General features: G+C 31.1%; 1 protein-coding gene across 1 annotated transcript; it reads right to left on the reverse strand.

Moving 5' to 3' along the window:
• Positions 1 to 4,062: 4,062 nt before the first annotated feature.
• LOC139872407 (rop guanine nucleotide exchange factor 2-like) lies at positions 4,063 to 16,579 on the reverse strand. The gene is made up of 7 exons (XM_071860273.1): positions 16,288 to 16,579; positions 15,851 to 15,967; positions 6,329 to 6,483; positions 6,111 to 6,185; positions 5,105 to 5,398; positions 4,499 to 4,834; positions 4,063 to 4,330 (listed from the first exon to the last, which is right to left on the reverse strand). Exons 1-7 carry the CDS (start codon positions 16,577 to 16,579, stop codon positions 4,202 to 4,204), a joined length of 1,398 nt encoding a protein of 465 aa, XP_071716374.1. The 3' UTR covers positions 4,063 to 4,201.
• Between the last annotated feature and the right edge of the window lie 1,297 nt (positions 16,580 to 17,876).

The raw sequence follows: 17,876 nt of genomic DNA on the forward strand, positions 1-17,876 counted from the left end.
AGTTCGACTCTCAATGAAAGCACCACTTGATCATGCATATTTTAACCATAGGGGTAAGATGCATGTTCAACTAGGGATGGCAATGGGCCAGAAAAAACCCGTGACCCGCGGGTACCCGATCCGTGATTGACGGGTAAAATCATTAAATTTTACCTGCGGGCACGGGTACGGGTAAGAATTTATACCCGCCGACGGATCGCGGGCGGGTGTCGCGGGTATATACTACCAGTCGCGAGTAAAACCCGACCCGTGAATACATTAGACTTTTTCTTAATTTACTCACGAATTAATACTTATCATTATTAAATTTAAAAGCTATTTTACTAGTATTTGAATAATGATTAAAAATATCATATTATATAAAAGTAAAAAACTTAATTTTCATGTCATTATACATATAGCTTGTACATATCGTTTTATAATTAATATAATTATTTGAATTTTCTAATAAAAAGTTGTATATTATTATTACCCGCGGGTTACCCGGGGGTCACGGGTACCCGCGGGTCACGGGCATGGGCGAAAAGTTTCTACCCGTGAGCAGGTAACGGGTCTCAACGTGCACAAAAAAAACCCGACGGGCGGGTCGCGGGTATATAGAACCCGTATCCGTTACCCGCGGGCGCCATCCCTATGTTCAACGCGTAAAGTGAGGTTTAAGGATCTTAGAACAAGGCTCTCCGGTCCGGCTACCGTGAATAACCCTGGCCGACATGATGATGTCGGCGGGGTGGCTAAGTGATTAAGTCCACCTTTAATGACGATCGTCGATTAGAAGGCCCCAAATAAGGTCGTAGGTGCTAGTTAATCAAGAAACTAACATGTTAACCTTGAGAAGATGCTAGATGATGTTGTTACGTAAGGTGTATACTAGGAGATGACTATGTAACGTGATGATGCTTAGAATAATAGTTAGGGTTTGTATATATAGGCAAACCCTAATTCTAGAACCATCCGAGATAATGGCAATCCTTTCCATAACAAACTCTCCCGAATCACGGATGTAATTATGGAAAAGATATTTACTTGATAGCCAAGTAATCGCTATACCGGGAACAAAGGCATTAGATACGAATCCGCATACCGCATAACGCACATAAGCAGACGCATACGCACACTAGTGGGTGCCCGCATACATATGGGATGCGCATGAGAGTTGCGGTATCATTAGTATCTTTATCAATTTTGGATTTAGATTCTTCTATCCTTTGTGTTCTTATTTAAGAGTTTTATACTCTGTTTTGAGGCTGTTACTGTTACAAATTGGGGGTTTCGTGTTCAGATCTGTTGGGTGAAAAAAGCTTGTTCTAAATTGCGTTTTTAAAAGTCATTATCACGCATCAAAATGGTGATGTAGCGCTGATGTGATAGTGTGTTAATATGAAGACTGATGTCATGAATGAGAATGCTTTATATAAAATGTTGAAATAAATTTCATTGAAAAACAAAAGAAAATTTTTTTTAAAAAACATTTAGTATGTAGAAGATAAGAAAGGCAAATACTAAATTAATGGCTAATTATAAAAATAAAAAATAATAATATATGATGTTACTTCTTTAGCTATTATTGTATATAGTTAACAACTGACAACCATTGATGCATGATTTATAGATCATTCAAGCAGGAAGGAGGTTCTGATTTTGCATCATATAAATTTATTGTATTGGTTTTTTCTTTTTTTCACAATGGGAATTTTAATAAAACCAAAAGAATACATAGCGCTTACTGGACAAAATCGCTGAAATGGTCCCTGTGGTTTGTACTAAAATGCTGGTTTCGTCCCTGTGCTTTTTTTTTATGGATTTGGTCCCGGTGGTTTGTAAAAGTTGCTGATTTAGTCCCTATGACTGACGGCCGTCAAAAAAGGCCGTTAAGTCCAGTCACGTGCCAGACATGTGAGGGTATTTTCGTCAGTTTCTTTCATTTATTAGCAAAATTGCTGAAATGGTCCCTGTGATTTGTACCAAAATTGCTGGAATAGTCCCTGTGGTTTGTAAAAAAATTGCTGAAATCTTTATCTCAAAATATTTTGTCTTCTTCACCTTCATCTTTATCCCCAGAAAATATGAACAAACCCTAATTTTTTTTCATTTTCTTCAAACATTTCAACTAACATGATAAAATCAAACCCACCAAAATTAAACCTAAATCCAGTGATTTCGTCCCAACTTTTGAATTAAATCTCATTCATTTCATTAATCCATAGTTACATATAAACAAGTAAACAAGAAACAAGTTTAGACAAAATTGAAACCAAAGTGGCAGTTGTAACAATGCTTCAGATCTGCAAAACACCCTTATAATTACAAAATTGCCACACCCTTTACGTAAATAAGAAATCCCTAACACCCTTATTATTGACAAGATCTGCAAGACACCATGATTCAACACCAATAGACAAATCCATCGATTACATCATTTAAAGAAGAAAAAAAAAACACATTACAAAATTGAACAAGATCCATCGATTACATCATTTGTTTCACATATTCTTCAACCATAATTACACCAAATTAAAGCCTATATCATACTAGAACTAAAAAAAAGCAGCAACAGTGGATTTAAAAGCACCACAAATCATACTAGATTAATTATTAAAATTATAGATTCATAGTGGATTGCAATTGCAATTTCCCATATGGGTTTACCAAAACGGAAACAACAACAGATATAAAACCACCTCCACTTGTGCTTCTGTAAATGATTTAAAACCACCTGCAATCGGGTTACTTGTGAAACCACCTGCAATCGGGTTACTTGTGAAACCACCGGAACGAATCAGAATCAGATACCGATATGAATAGGCGAGATCTAAAGGTGTTGTTAATTCCAATTCTTATATCATCATCATCAACATCCAACTTTTAGATCTGGGTGCGTCTGCTACTTTTAATTATCGATTACCGGTGCTACTGTTCACCGTTTTCTGCTGCTATTCTTGGATTTGAAGGTGCATCTATTCATCAGGTATGATGATGAATAAACTTATTTAGAAGGGGCTTTTAGATTTGGTTTGAGATTATAAAGTTTAATTTAATTTAGGATTTTCAATCGATGGTTTTTAATTAAAGATTGAATTTGGTGGTGGTGGTGGTGCTTGAAGATTGGCGGTGGTGATGGATTTATAGGAGACGGAAGAAAAGGTTTTTTATGGGAAATGGTGGTGCTGCATATGTTTGGTGGTTGAAGATGGAATAAATGGGTATTAATTATAAGGGTGTTTTGCAGATCTAAAGCATATGTTTGTTTGGTGGGTTTGAATTTATCATGTTAGTTGAAATGTTTGAAGTAAATGAAAAAAAATTAGGGTTTGTTCATATTTTCTGGGGATAAAGATGAAGGTGAAGAAGACAAAATATTTTGAGATAAAGATTTCAGGAATTTTTTTACAAACCACAGGGACTATTCCAGCAATTTTGGTACAAATCACAGGGACCATTTCAGCAATTTTGCTAATAAATGAAAGAAACTGACGAAAATACCCTCACATGTCTGGCATGTGACTGGACTTAACGGCCTTTTTTGACGGCCGTCGGTCAGAGGGACTAAATCAGCAACTTTTACAAACCACCGGGACCAAATCCATCAAAAAAAAAGCACAGGGACGAAACCAGCATTTTGGTACAAACCACAGGGACCATTTCAGCGATTTTGTCCGCTTACTGACAAGAAATTAGATGGGGGACATAAAAGTTACAAAATCATTTGAATCCCATAATCAAACGCCAAGCTACTTCTACATTTTAACCACATAAAGGAGTAAAGAGTGGTAACGAACCGCGCCAAACACGTCACACCTTTTCATGGATGAACCTCAAAAAATCGTAACTATTTTGGAATCGCAACAAAACCCAAACAATCGTCATACCAATAACAGTGGATCAATATCCTATAAGGTTTCTAACATAAATTGTGCTACAAATTGTGCTACAAATTCTTTTCAAGTAAATAGTGGATCATTCACAAAAAAGTGTGTTTAGACGTTGATAATTTGGGTTGATGATATGAATTGTTAATACAAGCCAAAAAAGGCACAAACACTTCTAACATAAGCATCCTACAACTTCAATTAGTATGTGATTTCTATGTAATATTTCAAAATCATTAGTTGCTAACAGTTTTAGAGATATGCCTAAATCCATTGCTAATAAACCTTTTGAATGATTAGAGTATGTCTTCAGGTACAAATTGCAACAAGGTCTAACACTCTTCTTGTTTGTTTGCCATGGATTTATCCACAAACAAGACATCTTCAATCCAACCAACAATATTGAATGCCAAACCTTCCATAACCCTTGAGTAGCTCTCCAATATAGCTTGTCCCACATCCTGCAAGTAAGTCACATTTCAATTAGAATTAAATTTATTACAATAATTGACATTTGAATCATTATGGTTTGTAACTACCAGATCATAGTACATACACAAAATCCTAAAAACATTAACATTCATATTCTATCAAGTGCTCATAGTGAATGTAAAGTTTCAAGAACTTACTCTATTGTATTGAATTTTGCTTGTGTCCAATGTTGTTTGTGCAAGTTCAGGAAACCTTTGTTTCAAAGTAAACAACAACATTTTAGCTCTTTGGGCTAGCACCACATTCTTGTCATCATCCATGTTCTCATTAACCAAATCCCAGGATGAATTTGGATATTTTGAGCATGCTTTTTGCCTCCATATGTACATTGAAGCCTCAACACGGTCAGCTAATTCAAGTGCTTCATGTTCCGAACTTAAGTTGAGAGAATCAAGCAGGTGATCAGGGCAGAATATGCTAGCAGAAGAGTTCATGTACCGGTATATTGTATCTCCTATCGTTGTTCTTCCCTTCTGAAGTATAAACAAACACAGAATTTTTAAAAGACTCTTACTGCAAAACTCGTTGCCTAAATAGTCCTTTATCTAAAAACTCGTTGCCTAAATAGTCCTCTAATACGAGTTATTAACATTAATTAGATTAGCTGACTATCTAGGTAACAAATTTCTAATTAAAGTAATACCAACATAATTAACAAATTTCAATACAACCATAAGGTTTAACTAAATAATTTACTCTTTGTCCAATAAAGTCATGAATTGATTTTGTGCAAAGGGACAAACCTTAGGAAGGGAAGCAATATACGTATGTGGTACTTCCATATCAGAGAGTACATTAGCGTTGATAGCCATTGCCGCTTTGTGTATTTGGTTCGCAGCATCACGTTTTTGTTTCAAATGCTTCTTGGCCATCTCTGAGAGACCGTCCATGGAAACACAAGGCACCGGTAGCCACCATTTATCTTCATTCCTATGTGGCAGAGAAGTTTGCCTAAATGACTCACTACGTGAGTTACTCGACATGCTTCCTGCTTTATTGTACCAAAATTCCGTTTCTTGAAAACTATCTAAGATTTCCTATATTTTTTGAAAGGCAACAATATATATTTTTATTACAAATTTACAAGATACATATATATATATATATCAGAGATATCGCATAAATACATATAAACCACTGAAAAACACAAAAACACAAATGGAACGAGATGAATAATCTAGCCTATTCCAGTTTTACCCATTGCAATTGAATCAAACACCTCGTCTAAGATTTCCTATATTAGAAACACAATGTTCATGTTAATAACCATCATTCTATTAAAAATGTAATAACCATATAACAAAATATAACCAGATTTATGAGTGCTAAATGTTCAAACATTTAATTGATTTTGTTGCCAAAGAACCATAGTACTAGTAAAATAGTACTCCCTTCATCCCTAATTTATTGTCTACTGTACTATTCTTTTCTTTTTTAGGGTTTTTCAAATTAACTGTCTACTTTTAGTATTCTTAGATAGATAAAAATAATGAGATAAAGTTCTTTTATACCCTTAATATACATGTAAGACAAAAAAAAATGTAAAAAGTAACGTGTAAAATTGTAAAATACACAAAAAGTAAAATGTAATAATAATGTTTCTTTAATTGTGTTTATTTGTCCGGTGACAATAAAATTGAGATGGAGTCGCTATAATATAAGTTTGCAAGAATTAGCAAGTCTTGTAACAGCATAGTTGCTACTTTCCCTAATATGATGATTGTTCAAAAGATTAATACAACGCCTTACTATGAGAAGTGCATCAAGCTTTATTAACGCGGGAATGTTGATATCTATATCTGATCTCGGCCGACTAATCATCATCTGAAATTATTTACAAAAATTCAATAAACAAAATCTAAGACAGAAATTGCATCAAGGTCCCGAGTGAGCAAAAGTTGAACAGTTATTGCAAAAACAGTTAATACCCAAATTAGTTATAATTATTTGTGTTTTATTCGTTGTACCTTCATAGATCCTTCATTTTCTGATTTTTCAGATGGCCAGGCGAATTCAATGATGTAATCACATACAGATAATAAGCAAGTCATTTCCCTTTTCCACATCATCTTCTTATTTTGATACAACGGTTCCAACCTCTGGTGCTGCCCAAACATAGAAACTGCGACGCACGAAGATTAAATGTCACAATAAATACAAAACTTAATCATGGTTTGAAAACAGTATATAACATGTAAAATGGTTTGAGCAGTGGCGAGTGTATTTCGAAATTTATCACAAAAAAAATATTTTTTTATAGGACATATATTTTTAGAATTTACAATTTGACAGTTTGGACTATTAAATATTTGAAATTAGTCCGCTTATAAGTTTATAGTATGGACCATCACTCTTATCTATAATAAGAAAAAATTTATGATATCATAATTTTTTTAAAAATCCCACATGGCCAAACTCCAACCTTTAGATGACTTTTCCATCATTTAATCTCAACCCTTTAAATTAACTATGGCATCATTTAGGAAATTATGGGTCAGTTACATGTGCTAATTACCCACTTACCCTTGATAAATAAAAAAAATAAAAAATTGGCACGTTAATATGGGGAATGTGACAACCCGGAAATTTCCAACCAAATTTAAACTTTAATCTTTATATGTTTCCGACACAATAAGCAATATTTGTTAAGTTAAATTTCAAGAATTTTAAACTATGTTCATACATTCATTCAACCTCGACCAAGTTCCAACGATTCACGAACCATTAAACGAATATGATTATATATGTATATGTGTATATATATTATAACTTGAAACGTAAACAAAATATTAGATTAAATACTTTATATGATTGTATCTGTTTCAAAATGTTTATCAATGGAATTAGAAGATAAGATCAAATGATTGAATTATCAGATATATTAAATTATGATTACAAGTCTCTGTTGAAAGGCCCACGTTGATTTGAGAAATCTTTCCATTTTAACAATATTCGGAAAATGGTAAAGTAATTTATAAATAAGAACAAATTGTCAATCATTGAGAACTAGACAAAGGATAGTGGAAGATTGAATCTCATAAAGACTCGATTGATCTATTTAGTTTCAAACGTACAAAAACATTTTCAGTTTAAAAAGAACTTTATTATTAAAACGTATATAACTTTTATAAATATCTAGAACCACTTTTGACAACTCATTACTTAACTAGTATGATAAAGATAACGATATTTATATTTTATTTTATTAAATATATATAACGATTTAAATTAATATTATATATATTTATACGCGTATAATACGTACATAGTTTTATACTTTAATAATTCACTTTAATAATTCATACTTTAATAATTCACTTTAATAATTCATACTTTAATAATTCACTTTAATAATTCAAAAATCTATTATAAATAGAATTCAATAGGTTTCATTATTTCATAGAAACTTGAAAATATTTTTCTCTAAACTCTCTCAATCGATTTACATATATATATTTACTCCGTATTATTTCAAGATATTATTAGTATACATAAAATATTACGACGGAGTGTTGTCCGAGTGAATTCGAAATTGTTTTTCGAGTAGGATAGGATTAAGGAAATTATGGGTTATAGCTATGGAGGTGATTGAGTATGGTTCATGGGTATGCTCGTGAGGTCAATATAGTGTTTATCATTTCCGTTGCGTCTACGTACCTTTCCTGCAATATTGAATCTCAATATTGATACGTGAGTACTCATAATTTAACTTTTACATACTAATAGTGTATCCCTGATTAGTGCTCGAGTATTTAGGATTATGCATGCTTGTACTTTTGATATTGCCCTTAGACAGGTTAGGTTGAATCTTGAATTAGTTACACTTGCGGTTGAGATAAGGTATAAGATATGCATGTCCTTGGAAAGCTAGCGAAAAATTAAGAACTTTTCCTTTAGATATCGAATGGTTTCGATGAACGGATTAGAAGTTATAATCAATTGAATTTTCGATATTTTTATTAAAAATGATTATTATTATCGTCGTTTTTATCGTCGTTCTAGTTTTATCTTATTATTATCATTATTATTATCTTTATCAATAAAAGGGATTTATCATTAAAAATTGTTTTTTTATTACTATCGTTATTATCGTTAAAGTTATAATTAGTATTATTATTATTATTATCCAATTATCATTATTATTATTATTATTATTATTATTATTATTATTATTATTATTATTATTATTATTATTATTATTATTATTATTATTATCATTATTAATATATATATATATCATTATTTAAAAATGGTTATTGTTATTGTTATTATTATTATTACTATATTATCATTAAGATAATTATTAGTATTATCGTTAATAATATTATAGTAACTATCATTATTAATATTAGTGTAATTAAAACAAATAATTGTAACACCTAAATATTTTGATTACTATTATTATCATTATTATGAACACGATATAAAAGACGATTAAAAGCTATTAAACGAAACGATTAGGAAATAATGAGTAAGAGTATCATGATGAAATTAAAATATTATAAGATATTAATTTAGATAAAATTATTGTTCTTATTATTTTTATCATTACTATTATTATTAAAAGTATCGTTAGTATTAAAACTATCATTTTAACAAAAATTATCATTTTAATAGAAATGTCATTGTTACTATAAAATATCATTATTATTATTATTTTAAATAGAATTATTATTTTAAAGATAATATTAAAAATTATCGTAAATATTAAAGTTATCATAATTAGAATTATCGTTTTATCATAATGTCATCTTAGTAATTATAAATATTGATATTTTTATAATAATAATTATTATTACAAAATAATACAACTTTTACTTACTATCATTATAGATATTATTTTATCAAATAAATATGTGATACAAACATATTTTACTACGTGTAATAACTTACTTTAATAATACCTATCATATTATCTTTATGATATTAAATGAACCCTATAAATTTTATTACTTAATATATATAAAAGTATATTTTATTATATAAATTTAATATAAAATTTTATTTATTAATAAATATATTATATTATTTACTCTAATAAATCTTTTAAAAATATTTAAAAAATATAAAACGACGATATTTAAACTATATATTAATCATGTATAGATTTTTGAAAATTATTTTGAGTCAAATTTACTTTTGTTGACTTTTGCATATTAGTCTCGAGCATTAGGATTGTGGTACACTATGACTTGACCTAATTTGTTAGACAAATATTGACCAACATATAAATATATATAATTAATTTAGGTTCGTGAATCCGAGGCCAACCTTGCACTTGTTCAATGACGTTATATGTATTTTTACTACGAAATACAGTATGGTGAGTTTCATTTGCCTTTTTACCCTTTATATTTTTGGGCTGAGAATACATCGCAACTTTTATAAATGTTTTACGAAATAGACACAAGTACGTGAAACTACATTCTATGGTTGAATTATCGAAATCGAATATGCCCCTTTTTATTAAGTCTGGTAATCTAAGAATTAGGTAACAGACACCCTAATTGACGCGAATCCTAAAGATAGATCTATTGGGCCTAACAAACCCCATCCAAAGTACCGGATGCTTTAGTACTTCAAAATTTATATCATGTCCGAAGGAGGATCCCGGAATGATAGGGGATATTCTTATATGTATCTAGTTAATGTCGGTTACCAGGTGTTCACCATATGAATGATTATTTTTGTCTCTATGCATGGGACGTATATTTATGAGAACTGAAAATGAAATTCTTGTGGTCTATTAAAATGATGGAAATAAATGATTATGATAAACTAATGAACTCACTAACCTTTTGGTTGACACTTTAAAGCATGTTTATTCTCAGGTGTTAAAGAAATCTTCCGCTGTGCATTTGCTCATTTTAAAGATCTTACTTGGAGTCTTTCATAGCATATTTCGAAGAACGTTGCATTCGAGTCATTGAGTTCATCAAAGATTATTATTAAATCAATTTATAGTTGGATAGTGGATATTATGAAATGGTATGCATGCCTGTCAATTTTTGATGTAAAGAAAGTTTGTCTTTTAAAAACGAATGCAATGTTTGTAAAATGTATCATATAGAGGTCAAATACCTCGCAATGTAATCAACTATTGTGAATCGTTTATAATGTATATGAACGGGTCCTTTTAGGGAAAAGGTTTGGGAAAAACAGTTTCAATTTCTCTCATACTTCTCTTCATTCAAACTGCTCTCCGTAGTCATCCAAATACCACGATTCAACACCCTGAAACCTAGGCGATGAAACCATTATCAAATCGATGTCGGCTATGAAATCACCGGAACTACAAAACTCATTACTACAGAGTTCGATTAGCAATTGCGAAGTAGAATTAGCAATTACGAGGTACGATTAACAAACAAACACGGAGTATATCACATATATTAGGCAAATTTCCGTTCCCTAATTTCACACACAAAAAGGTATTAACCAATTGCTCTTCAAATCGAGCGGACAAAATCCTTACGATGTATCTGATGTATATATTTTATGATCCACCCCAATCCGGTGTTAAATGATTTATCTAAAATCAATGAAGCTAACAACGATGTGAGCGGAATACGCAAGGTTTGTTTCACATTCTTCTTTGTTAATCTATTTTTCATAAATTAACATGAATTCTTCTGTAATAACATCTGATTATGAGTTAGTACAGGATCTCGAATTTGCAGATACATCAAAATTCGTTGTTACTCGGAATTTTACATGTGGTGGAGTAAGGTTTATGTTCAAATAGGGTCTTCAAAGAAAGTATTGATTTTTAATTTGTGTGATTATTGCTTACATGTAAACGGAATGGTTATTAACTTGTCAAATTGGCTAGATTATAAGGATCAGAAGGTTCCAACGAATTCTATTTCGGATAAAGAACATAAACATTCAAATCACATCAGGTGTGAGTTTTATTGTTTTGTATATTCATTTTGAATTGTTTTTTTTTTATTCTTATATATATATTTTTATACATTAAAATCTTAATATTAATGTGTATGTGTATTGGCTAATTTTTGAAGATTTTTTATTTTTTGAAGATATGGATGATAAAAGTGGGAACTGAAGTTGTAAGAACATTGTTGAAAGTTTGAAGCATAAAAAGAATAAGAAAAACAGGTGAGGTATTAACTATTAAGGTTGCTAATAAAGTTCGTATGATGTTTTGTTTTGCTGTGTAATTACTTATGTGATATTGTCAAATTTGAATTTCTTGCTAGCTTTTTTATTTACTATTTAGTCAAATCTGAATATTTGCTGGCTACCATACTATGTAATTGAAGGAGGCACATTGTGAAGTTTTTTTATTTGATGGAGAATCAATATAACTCATGCCTTGTCATGTTGATTTTGATGAAACCATTGTATTGGTATTAAAGGGAGTCTGGATGAAGCAGTTGGTGCTGCTATATCAGAAAATGGTATCATTCCTTTATAACTGATCCTTGTGACGCATGTTAAGTTTTTGTATCGAGAGTCATTCGATAAATATTTGGTGATTTAATATTTCTAAATACTTTATTGAATGCTTGAGCATAGGTTATCTCCATTGTGTATATTCATAACTTTGAATCTTTGATCTTTTTGCTAAAATATGGTAGCAGTAAGTCTTTATCATATAATCAAGATGTTAATTGTTGATTACAGTTGGTCCCTTTAATAACTGATGGAATGATGGACAATCTCCCATCATATGGTAATTATGATGATTTGAGTAATAATTTAAGATATATACAGTTCGCGCCATCTAAGTGCAAGTGGTTATCTCAAATTATGTGTTTAGTGTATGCTTTTCAGGTCTTACTTGTGAAGAGACCTGCTGAAGCTGTAGCTAAAAGACATTTTTCTGCTAAGATAGGGAAAGTAAACAGGGGTATGATGTTCTCATCAAACACGTAGATAATCTTTGGTGATCACTTACTTATCGATTCAAATATAATGTTAGATAACTAAGCTAACAACAATAATACCCAATCCCAAGAGTGTAGGGTATGGAGGAGGTAAGATGTGGACAGTCATTCCTCTATCCTAGATATATTACTAAATAAAAAAATTTCAATATATTACTTGATTATTTGTTTTCGATAGCGTTTGGTTATATTACATACGCTTATAATTTTGAACTATGTTATAAATCGCCTCATCAAGTATCTCCTTAAACATTGGGTTCCATTTCGGTCGCTTCAAGTTCTACAAGGAAGCATGTAGAAGCCAAAGTTTTATTTCCAATATTTGACTTAGTACAGACTTATAGAGTATTGTAAAGATCGGTTTTGAACCTTTTTTTTGCTTGCAAATATAACTTATATTTGCTATTTGTAATCTGATACAGTTATTAGCATAGCAATGGTAAGATGCATTCAGCTACGAGCTACCTCACTTTTAAAAAGATGGGTTACAGGACCAGGAAGCATAAATGTAAGCATGTTCATTATTTATATTTGTTAGAGATAATGGATTCATTAATATTTGTATTAAGAGTAAGCTAAGGTTATGGTAATGGGGTAGGTTCGAGATCACGTGGTTAGGTTAGAACATAAAAAATTTAGTAAGGCAAAAGAAAGCCCTAAAATGCCGTAAAAATGTGCAGATACTAGAGACTATGATCAACCACTAGGCTGTATTATGTAATGATTCAGGCTTCTTACAATTGAAACTCTCCATATCATTGAATACCATATGCCTAAAAGGGTGAAGTCATCAATGATCAATCCCAAATAGCTTGTAATATATTTGCCAATCTGCTATATAAACCATATGTTTTCTTATATAGATTGAATACATATACATACTCACAATATATCTTGGTATGTGCTACCCGTTAGTTAAACCCATAATTATATGTTTATGTATTGTGACATTTTTTGTTTCTTTTACATGGGTAAATGTAAGACGTTCTAATTTTCTTGGTTATTTAGATTACAAAAAATTCATGGAAACAATTCAATGAGTAATTCCCAAGTTTAACGCATCAAAGAAGATAAAGAAGTTGCTTTCACTACTAGAAAACTCAACATTTAAAGATTAGAGGGGAAAAAATGAAGTGAAGGAGTCTTCTGATCTATCATGGGAGGAGGAAAAGAAAGACCCTGAAACGATAGTTAGCGCAACTATAGTCAACATTCAAAGAAGAGTCCCAGCTTCTTCATATCTCTAACTTGAATTCTTTGTATCGTCTCAGGTACTCTGTTCCAACCGGTTTATTGAACTCATTTTTCAGAACAATTAAATGGAAAAATGGATAGACAATATGGGAACGTTGATGAGAACTTTGAAGCTGTTGAGGCAGAAGCACCAGACCTGTGCTCTCCTCTTTCTTGTTATTCAATGCGTGTCATCAAGTCTAGAAGATCGGCCCACAATGCACATGGTGGTGAACATACTTGTAATGTCTCCGTGCCAAATTGATTTCGATGATTTCTCATTCAATTGAATCTCTTTTTGCCTATCCATGATTACATCAATTTGTGTAATGATTAGCTATTATGTATTTTTAGGCCTATGCATTTGTTATTTTACACTTAACATCTATATTAGATCATGTTTTAACCTTGTGAAGTCGCGGGTTATAAATGAGTATAGCCATTTTGGATTCAGATGTACTGCTTTTAACTTCAACAAAGATATTGATTTTGTTGGTTTTTTATTTAGCGTTATGCACGAATTATGTGAGTAGAGTCGTGTCACCTGCAAGCAACACATAAAATTGTACAGAGTACTTTTAAAATTTGGTCTGTCTGTTTGAGATGTCCTTTGCATTGGACATCAATTTTTGAATCATGCTATTCTAAACAGATTTTTGAAAGAGTAGTATGAGGATGTGGTTTGGGAAATGCACAAGTTTAAATTGCCCATCCCTTAATAATGTTAGTATCATAGTATTTGGTTGCTACGGTGATTAAATTTAGCTACCTCGGACTAATTAGAAGAAATGCATATGCCCTGTTGAGCTATTCCCAATTTTTCTGATTCATTCAGAATTTTAATCCATTAAAAAAAGTTAGGATGGGGGTCATCGTTGATGTCCATAGTTTTGATATTTACAATTTGATAGTACTAAGCGTATTTTTGATGTTTGACGCTAGGTTATAGGAAATTTTGATGACCTTGCACATGGAGATATTGGTTATTCAAATTCGATGCTTGAATGGGTGTGTCTTCGATAATATTTTGATAGTTATTTGACATCGCAATCAATTAAAGACCATGAACATAATATGAAGTTTAAGATTTTGGAATACCTCAAACTCTAATTTTAATGTTCTTGATATTTGTCGATATATCATGCAAGTATATTGCACTACTATTACTTACAGTAGTATTGATATTTTCAACACTCAAAATGATAAATTAACTACATCTATGCAGTAAATGTTCGTACTATACAAGTTTTTAATGCATGAATGTAGTGAATTTATCATTTTGAGTGTTGAAAATATCAATTCTCATTACTTATGTCACTAATATAAATAACTTTTTAAAAATATATTTTTGAAATCATGTATGATATAATACCCGCGAATGCGTGGGTTATAAACTAGTTAAATATTAAAAGAAATAAACAAAAATAAACTTAGCCATATCCAATTTCCTATTTCCTATTTCCTTTGTATCTATCAACCATCGGCGATCATATGTGATTTCACATTCCGTCATTTCTAATTTCGTGTCCTTCCCTCTTCATCTGAGTCATCCATCATTATGTAAGTATCTGTACATTCATGTTACTACACTATTTATTTTGTATAGATGTACGTGTGTATGTATTATTGATTAATATTAATCAAATTGCCTTTTCTAAATAAAATATAGCTTAGATGAGCTTTTTTGCTACTGGTGTATCATGTATATATGTTTATAATTAGATTCCTCAAATGATTGATCTTTCATTTAAGTATATATGTTCAGTTTATGTTTATAATTGTAATTTTTTGGTGCTGATCTTTCATTAAGTATGTATGTTTATAATTGCAATTTTTTAATGCTGTTGTATCTTTTATATATTTTAAGTTTATTGATGTATCATCTATATATGTTTATAATTAGTTTTCTTGAATAATTGATCTTTTTTGATATTGATGTAACCAATAAAATTGCCTTTAGGTACTGTAATTTTTGTGTTACTGATGTGTCATAAAATTGTCTTTTGGTTTCGAATTTGACAACTATTATTAATACATGTTAAGATACTTCAATTTATGAATGATTGTCTACTTGCATATACATGGCAATTATGAATGAATTTTATCGTATGAAACTTCGTAGACAAAAGTAAAAGCTTACTTCTAGTATGATAGTTGTTGTAATGTCAATAGTGAAAAATATGAACAACCTTATATTTTGCGAGTATTATCTAATTTTATGTTTGTGTTTTAAGTGCGTCCACACAGTCAATATATTTTGCAAGTTATCGGATAGTTTTTTTTGGGACCCCACTGGGTTTTAATTCTAGAATCGCCACTGGGTTTGAGATAAAGACTACTGCGTACCATAAAGATTCGTTATAGCATTAGAGACGGTAACTGCAGTTGAAACTCCTTTACCACTGCCTGACATATCCTCCCCTAACAAAAGCTTCGATAATCTTTCTTTCATCATTTCAAGCTCTGCAGGATACATGAACGTTTAAGTTTGCGATTTGGATACTAAATGAGTCATATAATTTGATAAAACCATTTAATCTGTGGCATAATTTGTCGATTTTGATTCTTATAATACATTGACAAAAATAAACAATAAAGGTTGTTTCCAAATATCATTAATGTATGAAAACCAATCGTGTTTTGGAATTAATCTATAATTAGTTGTAATCACAATGTAACTTAATTATAGAATGACGTTTTGGATCAAGAGAGAAAAAGAAGATAAAGTGTTAACTCTAATGAATCAACATTGTAAAAATAATAGTTAAAATATGAAAACTAACCCAAATCTGTAGGTTTCGAATCATTGACTTTATTGTCTTTATGGTTATGCTTCATTCCTCCAAATCTAGAAAGAGTCGGTCGATAAGTTGATCTTGTGGACATCGGAGAATTGGCTTCTGACGAGCAGCTATTAAAATCATCTGTTAAATTTTCAGAGAATATTGAAGTCTCTGAGTTAGTTCTACCATAAGCAAAAGAACTGCAACTATGTGTAGATGATGCATCATGATCCATTGGTGATGAATTATATCTCAAATCAGACACCTCTTCTAAATCATCAAGTTTTTTCATTTTTTACCACCCCTATTTTGTACAACTTTATAAAGGTTCAATAAGATGAATTCTTGTGCAAAAGATGTTTGTTTCACTTTTTGATTGAACTGGGAACATTCAACTTATATGATTGGGTTTAAATAGAAATACCTTCTGAAGTTAAAGGGAACACATTTTATTGTATTTTTATTTTTGTTAGTAGACTTTTTTAATAAAATAATACAAGTCAAAATAATTAATGGAATAGAGGTAGAAGCAAAAATTAAATAAAGGTAAAATTACTTAATTATATGAAATACACAAAAATTATTGTTAACACGGATAGATGGATAACGCTTTCTCTGCTTATATTGGGTGGAAAACGTGTAAGTTGGCAGGGACACGCTAACCCTGTGTGCCGTAGCACCCACCAATCCCACCCCGAAAGAGACCTGTGCCGGAAAATTACCTCCTCCCAGTTACCCACAGTGGCGGCAAGGCGATCTTTACCCCAGCTAGCTAGACCCCCGAAAGCACTTCACAAACCTCCCCCCGGAGGGAGAGATAATTCCATGCGGGGCGCCCAGACTGAGAATCGAACTTGCGCCTCTATTGGGTGGAAGCTTCCCCCACCGTGGGCCCAGGGATCAAAGGCATCGGGTACCACTGAGCTATAATATACTAGGAAGATGAGTTTTTTTTTTTTTTTTTTTTTTTTTTTTTTGGGGTAAGTTTTTTTTTTTTTACTTATCAAGATTTGTTTTGTATATATCACTCACTAATCATTAACAAATAACTCACATATACTGGTGACAGCTTCCTATAATGCAAAATTGTGCTTGCAAAATAAAACTTGATATGTTTATTTATTGTATATTTAAAAATCACCAACGGCTTAGTGGTTAACCAATTCAAGATGAGAGTTTTTAGTTAGATGTATGTAATTTAATCGTGTTTTCCTGTAATATTCTAATAATAATGAAGCAATAAAGTATATGAGAGTTTAATTTATAGATTTCTTTTTATCTAACTCCAAGATGCTTAGATCTCGATATTCATACAGTATTATTGTTTATTATTAAAAAAAATATATATTTAAAATTGTCGGAAGGACATTTACTAAACACCGAAAGTGTTATATATAGAGAGGTCCTAAATATTAGGTTGTAGTTTCGTGGATTAACGGAAACTAACAAAGCAAATCGAAATCGCTTAAGGGTGTGTTTGGCGCATAGCTTATTGGAGCTTATGGAAGCTTAAGCTTATGATTTTAATAAGCTCCAAGTCATAAGCTTCGTTTGGTAGATAAAAAAAAGTAGAGCTTATGAAAATCATA

Source organism: Rutidosis leptorrhynchoides, chromosome 10 (assembly GCF_046630445.1).
Source record: "Rutidosis leptorrhynchoides isolate AG116_Rl617_1_P2 chromosome 10, CSIRO_AGI_Rlap_v1, whole genome shotgun sequence".
Taxonomy (NCBI): domain Eukaryota; kingdom Viridiplantae; phylum Streptophyta; class Magnoliopsida; order Asterales; family Asteraceae; genus Rutidosis; species Rutidosis leptorrhynchoides.

Bases quoted from the DNA above. Each gene is read 5' to 3' on its own strand.
- LOC139872407 (XM_071860273.1), bottom strand. From the start codon at position 16,579: ATGAAAAAACTTGATGATTTAGAAGAGGTGTCTGATTTGAGATATAAT. The intron at 5,399-6,110 runs GTAAGGCGTTGT...CAAAAAATATAG, and splicing joins AGCTTGATGCACTTCTCATA to GAAATCTTAGATAGTTTTCA. The intron at 4,331-4,498 runs GTAAGTTCTTGA...ACTTACTTGCAG, and splicing joins GCAAAATTCAATACAATAGA to GATGTGGGACAAGCTATATT.